Source organism: Panicum virgatum, chromosome 1N (genome assembly GCF_016808335.1).
Source record: "Panicum virgatum strain AP13 chromosome 1N, P.virgatum_v5, whole genome shotgun sequence".
In the NCBI taxonomy this organism is placed as follows: Eukaryota; Viridiplantae; Streptophyta; class Magnoliopsida; order Poales; family Poaceae; genus Panicum; species Panicum virgatum.
The window spans coordinates 65,476,302-65,483,507 of record NC_053145.1 but is presented as its reverse complement, the minus strand read 5'-3'; the positions used below and the strand labels follow the sequence as shown (position 1 = coordinate 65,483,507).

Genomic DNA, 7,206 nt, shown 5'->3' with positions numbered 1-7,206 from the left:
ACGCGGTCAAATACCTCATTAGATTCTTTAGGGTTCCTAGCACTGGGATTCTAAAGTTGATTTTGTAATCTGCCTTCATTTATTATCTCTAATTAGCGATCAGTATGTTCTAATTCATTCTATGGAAAAACCAAACAAGGCTGAGGAGCCGCGCGGCGCGGGCACTCTGGTGGGCACTGCAGCGGGGAGCGGGTGCCGTCGGCAGCCAGCAGCCACTAGCATGAGCACGAGCTGACCACAGAGCAGGGAGGGTAGTAATATGATATGAAATGATATGCTTAATAATACACTCGTAAAACTTTTTTCGATAAGGTAAATACACTAGTAGAAATGGGGGAAAAGTCATATACTATACTACATCTCCAAAGTCCTCCTATGACCTCTCTTGGCTTCCCTTCTGTTCTTGTTTGCGCTGTTTTATTTTAATTGGTGGCAAATCCAGCGCATGCCTTGGTTTACAAGTACGAGCGCTGGTGCTGGCTGATGACTGGCAGGTGCCCCTTCTGCTGCATGCACACCACAGCCTCGTACAAGCTCTTCTTCAGCGGAGTGAACTCCAAGCCCAACTCCCTGGCCCTCTGGTTGGAAAACTTGTACGGCTTCGCCATCGGCTTGCCGTCGTCTTCACACCTACACACCAAGACACGCACGAGATCTCCACGAGTCAGCAACAACGGCATCCACACTGCAAGCACGGGTCGATTGCTTGGCGACATCACAGAATCGAAGCTTACTTGGCCGTGACGGGGTACTGCGGGAAGAGCTCCCTGAGCATGCCGACGAGCTGGGCGCGGTGGAGCACGGCGCCGATGCAGAGGTAGCGGCCGCTGGCGCTGGGGCGCTCGTACGCTAGGACGTGCGCGCGCGCGACGTCGCGGACGTCGACGTAGGCGGCGACGGCGTTGGGGTAGGACCTCTTGGTGCCCATGAGGTAGCGCGCCACGTGGTTGCTGCTGAAGTTGAGCGTTTGCTGCAGCAACGGGCCCGTCGTGACGCACGGCACCACCACCGCCAGCGGCAGCCCTCGAGCCTCCGCCGCCATCATCTTGGCGCAACAGTACAGGTTCTGCGCGTTGTTTTCAATTTCGACGCAGGCACGGACGAATAAGATCTATCTGCGACTGAAACGATGGATTAGAGACAAATCAGGTGAAGAGAGAGGTAGTACGTTTGTCTGCTCGCAGAATTCGTAGTCGCTCCAGCAGGTCACGTCGAGGACCGCGTCGGGGCTCCGGTTGGGGTCCATGTGCACGGCGCCGTACGAGGAGGTGAAGACCACGCGGCGAACGCCCTCGTCCGCCGCGGCGTCGATCGCGTTCCTGGTGCCCTCCCCGGCCACCGGGACGAGCTCCTGCAACATGATCGCGCGTAAGCATACATGATCGATGTGCTGTAGCTAGGAGTACTAGAGGGTTTGTGAACACTAGCTACTGAAAACTAACAGGGTCGTTGGACACCGGGGAGGCGACGTGGAAGACGCCATGGCATCCGCTGAACGCGGCGCGGAGGGACTCATAGTCCAGGACGTCGGCGCGGCAGAGGGTGAGCCTCTCCCTGGCCCCCTCCAGAGAAAGCAAGTGCGCGTTCTTGCTGTCAGCTGTGCAGATGCAAACGTTCAGGTACAGGAATGAGGAGCGTTATTCTGAATTTGTGATGGTAGAAACTAGCAAGAAATAGACTTCACTCACCAGGGTCCCTCGCAGTTCCCCTGACACGGTACCCTCGCTGGAGGAGCTCCTTCACCACCCACGACCCGATGAAGCCGCCTGCTCCGGTCACGCAGACCAGCTGCTCACCACCATTGCTGGCGTTGGAATAGGACGACGACGACATGGCTCTGTACGCTTGCTAGTGGAATGTGTTTGGAATCGGGTCAGTATCTGTCACTCTGCTGCTTCAAGTCTCCGACCGAGCTCGTGTGATCTCGGCCCTGTATGGGTGGTGCCCCGTATTTATACGGGCAGGGCAATGGATCGCTAGAGCTACGTGCTGCCGCGAGACGTAGCACGGCGCCGCGCCGCCGCCGACGGTGTGCTCATTCAGCGGCGGTCGGCGGGGGGAGGGCGCGCCGCCGGTGGGTTTCGGCAAATTCGGGGGCGACGAGAGCGCACTGATTTCCCGTACCCTCGAGAAGGAATAACGAAGGCAACTCTGGCACGTCGCGGAGTCCAAAACCTTGAGAAATCTTGGCTCCCCGTACGTCTCCTCCATCACTGCCGTTGAACTGGTGGTAAACAGTGGCCATGATGTTTTGTCCTCAAGCAATTTCATATAATCATCGCTACTACAAAAACGATTTGTAGCAACACCTCAATTTTTTCTTAAGGACGGACCAAAATCTCACCCATCCCTACAAATAATGCACGGTTACTGTAGCAATATGACCGCCCCTAAACATACATCAGTAGGGACGGATGACACCATCAGCCGTCTCTAAAAATGGGTCCGTCCCTACAAATATTATTTTAAGGGCGGGTGAGGCTGTCACCCGACTCTAAAAATAGGCGTCCATTTTCAGAGGTGGGTGACAGCCTCACCTGCCCCTACAAAAATTAAAAAGATTCGGCGCCAGAGTGATTTTCTCTTACTCTCTTTATTATATGTGCAGCAGATTCCCCACTCTCTTATCTCTCCTCTCCACCGCCCACTATCTTCTCCCCATCTCTCCTCTCTCCCACGCCATGGAGGACACCAGCGGCGGAGCCCCCTCCTCCCTCCATAGGCTGGGGGCACAGAGGAGGGCAGCGGCTCGCGGGGCTGCGCCACCTCGGCGGGCGGCGAGCTCTGGCCTCCCATCGAGCGCCGGCGGCAGGGCATCCGCGAGCGGGCGTGCTCCGCGTCGCCGTAAGCGGACGAGCAGCGCCGCCACAGGCGAGCTCCGGCCTCCCCTGCCCTCGAGCACCGGCAGTCAGGCATCCGACAATGGATCTGCGACGACGAGCAAGGAGCGGCGGCGGATCTACGATGAGCAAGGAGCGGCAGCGGCCATGGCGGATCTGGGCTGCGGCGGCACGTTGCAGCGCGGATGCGGCTGGCGGCTTTTTTTATTTTTTAATCAATTACTAGAGGCAGGTGATGGGGTGACCCGCCCCTAGAAATTTATTTTTAGGGACGAGTGATGGGGTGACCCGCCCCTAAAAATATATATTTAGGGGCGGATAACGTACCCGCCTCTGCAAACAGATATTTTTAGCTGCGAAAATGCTATTTCACCTGCCCCTACAAACCTATTTTTTTGTAATAGTGCCTCCTCGCGTGGAATGTGTTGATAGCAAATATGTTGATTAGTTACATGGGTTGAGCTTAGAATTGTTCGGCTAATCAGCAATTTAGTTTTTTTGGAGGGGGATTTGCAATTTAGTTGGATCAATAACTATTTGGGCCGGCCTTTCTCGGCCGGGCTTCACACACACGCTGGGCTGGGCTAAGTTTGCCAAGGTCGAAGCTATTCCCTAAATTCTTAATCCTAAATTATTGCGCTGTACTTGTTCCTCTTCATGTCTCATTCTCATGCTTTCATATCTATATCCATACTGTAGTCTCTGTTTGCAGGTTACGTTTGCGACTAATGGTATCATGTTGTGATGATGTAGAGTAGTTTCCCGCACCCCAACTTTTTTAAATGGTACTTTTGCAGTACTTGGAGTGTAATTTTCTTGGTTGTACATGTAAGCACGACACACTACTACAGAAAATCCTATCCCAAACGCCTCATCACCGCCGGTTCTATTCTAACTAGCGGTGATAGCCGTCATCACCGCCGGGTCTTATTACGACCCGGTGGTGATAGATATAACGGGCATCACCGCCGGTTCGTAACACGACCCGGCGGTGATAGACGTTACGAACCGGCGGTGACAGACGTTATGAACTGGCGGTGATGCGAACACCACCCCATATTATCCTCTCCCTCTCATTTTATTTTTTCCCAATCTTATCCTCTCACTCACCTCCTCCTCCGGTCCAACTCCCCACCGCTAACTCCCAGGCCGCCTTTGGTCGCCGCCTCCGCCTCCGCCTCCGCCCCCAGGCCGCCTCCAATGGCCGCCGGCGGCGGCGGCGGCGACGATGCAGGCAGTGACAGCCGCCTGTTCGCCCCTCCCACACCCTCCCACCTCTCTCTTCCCCCCAGCCTCCCACCTCCTCTAGGCGGGAAATCTTGTCGCCCCTTCACCGCCGCCGGCCACCGGGGATGGATCCGGCCTTCTCCTCGCCGGATCCGAGGTACGCTTAGCCGGATATCAGGGGTCGCCGCTGTCGCTTGCCCCGAGGCGTGTGCTCCTGGTGGTCCCGGTGGCCGCAGGTCCGTGGCCGCCGCCGCCACTCACCCCGGGAGCTGTGTCTCCGGCGGCCGGGGACCTTGGGCCGCCGCTCCCCTCGGGGCGCCGTGCCTCCGATGGCTCGGATGGACGAGGTGTCGTGGCCGCCACTGCTTGTCATGTGAACTAATCTGAGATGCCGCTTGTCTCATTCATGTCAGTTTCATGTTATTGTTTGACTTTCCTTGTGCCCTCTTTCAGTGTTCTCAGCTTGCAAACCAGAATTGTCAAGAGGGAGGATCTGTTCATCACAACCAAGGTTATCTAAATTTCAAAGCCCTACTCTCTGTACTAGGAAACCACCACTTCCTAATTGTGCATGATGACAACTAATGTTTCTTTTTTTCATTCCACTGAAACATCTCTGTTTGTTATGACTGTAGCTATGGAATTCAGATCACGGTCATGTGATTGAAGCGTGTAGGGACAGCTTGAAGAAGCTGCAGCTAGGTTATCTTGATCCCTATCTTGTTCACTTCCCAGTAGCTACTAGACATACTGGTAAATTCTAACTCTTAATTTTGCATAGTATTTAGGAAGATTTAATATGTATGTGTCTCACTGAATAGAGCATTTTGATTTCCTTCAGGAGTTGGTACAACTTCTAGTGCTCTTGGTGATGATAGTGTGCTTGACATTGATACCACTGTCTCATTGGAAACAACATGCCATGCGATGGAAGAACTTGTTTCTATGGGATTGGTCCGCGGCATTGGGATCAGGTAAATTGAAATGACATTTTTCTTGTTGCAGTTGTAGTTTTGTCTACATAGAAAGCATGATTGATCATGTGCCTTTTATATGCAGCATCTCTAACAAGGTATGGTTCTTCCAAATCTTTCCAAATTTGCTGTTGCATTGCATATGTAATAGACAGGCACTTAGACAGATAGAAGTAGCATTATAGATATCGTAAAAAAAATGTATGCAAGACTTCAATGCAATTCTTTCTAGACTTGAGTGTGTGGCACTCCTGGGACATGAAAATTTTGGTAAAAGACTAGTGTTTACTGAATTTCAGTTTGTAATACGCATTCTCTGTCCTAAGTTGAAAGGTCTTTTGGTTCAGAACTAGATATGGGCAGCAGGATGAATTGCTAGTTCTATCATTACTAGTTCTTTTCAATTTTGACAACTTCAACATGGCTGCCATCTGATGTATGAGCTCATATGGTTGAATTCTGCTGTTATAATTATATATTATATATGTTGTACAAATGATGCAATATTATTATATGAAAATATTTTTTATGGAAAAAAGGTCTTCACCACCGGTTCCAGATACGAACCGGCGGTGATGGTGCACATCACCAACAGTTGGCGAACACATCACCGCCGGTTTATAAAAACTCGATCGGGGGGTTGAAACGGTCCCCACCCGTGTTTCATTAAGAGGAAGCGACTGCCTCGGCTCTTAACCCGACCGAGAAACCCCCCGAACCCTGGCCCACCAGCGAGGGGGGTTTTTACCCCGCGGCATCGGAAATTCGCGTCCCCCAGGACTCGAACCCGCGCCGCGGGGGTGCCGCCAGCCCCAGCCGGCCAACTGGTCGTAGGGGCCTTAGGCTCACCGCCGGTTTATGAACCGGCGGTGATGAACCCCCTCTACCACCGCCGGTTCCAGAACTTAAATCCAACGGTACCCAAAATCGTTGGTGATGCACTTTTAGAACCGGCGGTGATAGGGGTGGCTGTAGTAGTGACATGAATAAAAATGTAGACTCTAGCAGATACAGACCTAGAGTGTATAAATATAATACCGGTTCTCTAGTTGTTTCTTGGGTGATTTTCTATTTCTCAAAAAAAATTCTTTTGCAGCATTTGATGTGGGATTTACAGTATTTTGTTGGGCATGCACGTGCACAGAGAAAGCTTGCAAAAAAGCATTTTTATGATACGGCTGAAAATTTCATCTACCTAGCAAGCTTCTCCTTTTTTCCATTACTAGTGGAGATGCGGCCGTGAAGCGAGCCGGCGGAGGGGCGCGCGACGGAGGAGTTGCGACGCTACTGCCGCGCAGGCCGAGATGCGGTGGGTTGCAGGAGCGAAGCGGCGGGGGCCGCGTTGGCGGAGCTTGCGCCAGAGGTCCGAGTCGGGGAGGAGGTTCGCGCCAAGGGGGCGCCGGAGCTGCGCAGCCTCGACGCTGCGCCGACGGGAGGGGGCACTAGAGCTGCGGGCGAACGCGGGAAGAGGAGGGGGAGGACGTGGGAGGGCGTGCAAGCGAGGCGATGGCGAGCCAGGGTCGCTTGGAAAAGAAAGCGACATGGAGAGGAGAGATAGAGAAGAGGATAGGGAGGGGATGGGGATGAAGAGCCTGTTGGAAGATGTTTTTTCTCTCCTTTCTCCAAATTTACATAGCCAAGTTCATATACATAATTTGTTGGAGTTGCTCTAAGAATTAAACTGGATAAAAATGAATATATATACTGGACAAGGTTGTAAGATATAGAGATGAAAATGCCCAGTATGACGGCGTGCCAAAAGGTGATGAACCGTTCACCAATGACGAGTGAAGTTGATACTGCTTCGTACGTCCAAGAGGTGACTACAATGTATTCGATACCCCTTCAGAAGAGGCGAGAGGTCACCTTCCAACCATCATATGCTACATTGGTAATCAATTGATTCAATCATCAATCAATCTATTAATCGATACTAAGGTCGTGTTTGGTTCGGGAGCGGCACGGGAGCGGAGCGATTCTCCCCGGTGAATATTCGCTCTATATTCGGGTTGAGCTCACTCTGCCAAAAATGTCGAACCAGTTCGCTCCCATTAACTCCGTCGCTTCCCGACGCGGCCACGTGCTTCTTCTCCCCCACGAACCTCTGCTACCCGTGAGCTCGGGCGGAGCGCGTCCACCGTCGGAGCTCGGGCAGCGCGGGCGGA

The 7,206-nt window shown here is 52.8% G+C and overlaps 1 protein-coding gene across 1 annotated transcript; it reads right to left on the bottom strand.

Annotated features, from left to right (window-relative positions):
* Positions 1 to 287: 287 nt before the first annotated feature.
* LOC120657571 (cinnamoyl-CoA reductase 1-like) lies at positions 288 to 1,833 on the bottom strand. The gene is made up of 5 exons (XM_039935915.1): positions 1,689 to 1,833; positions 1,443 to 1,597; positions 1,169 to 1,351; positions 735 to 1,066; positions 288 to 630 (listed from the first exon to the last, which is right to left on the bottom strand). Exons 1-5 carry the CDS (start codon positions 1,831 to 1,833, stop codon positions 456 to 458), a joined length of 990 nt encoding a protein of 329 aa, XP_039791849.1. The 3' UTR covers positions 288 to 455.
* Positions 1,834 to 7,206: the final 5,373 nt, after the last annotated feature.

Bases quoted from the DNA above. Each gene is read 5' to 3' on its own strand.
- LOC120657571 (XM_039935915.1), bottom strand. From the start codon at position 1,833: ATGTCGTCGTCGTCCTATTCCAACGCCAGCAATGGTGGTGAGCAGCTG. The intron at 1,352-1,442 runs GTTAGTTTTCAG...ATCATGTTGCAG, and splicing joins CCCCGGTGTCCAACGACCCT to GAGCTCGTCCCGGTGGCCGG. The intron at 631-734 runs GTAAGCTTCGAT...CTTGGTGTGTAG, and splicing joins CAGTACCCCGTCACGGCCAA to GTGTGAAGACGACGGCAAGC.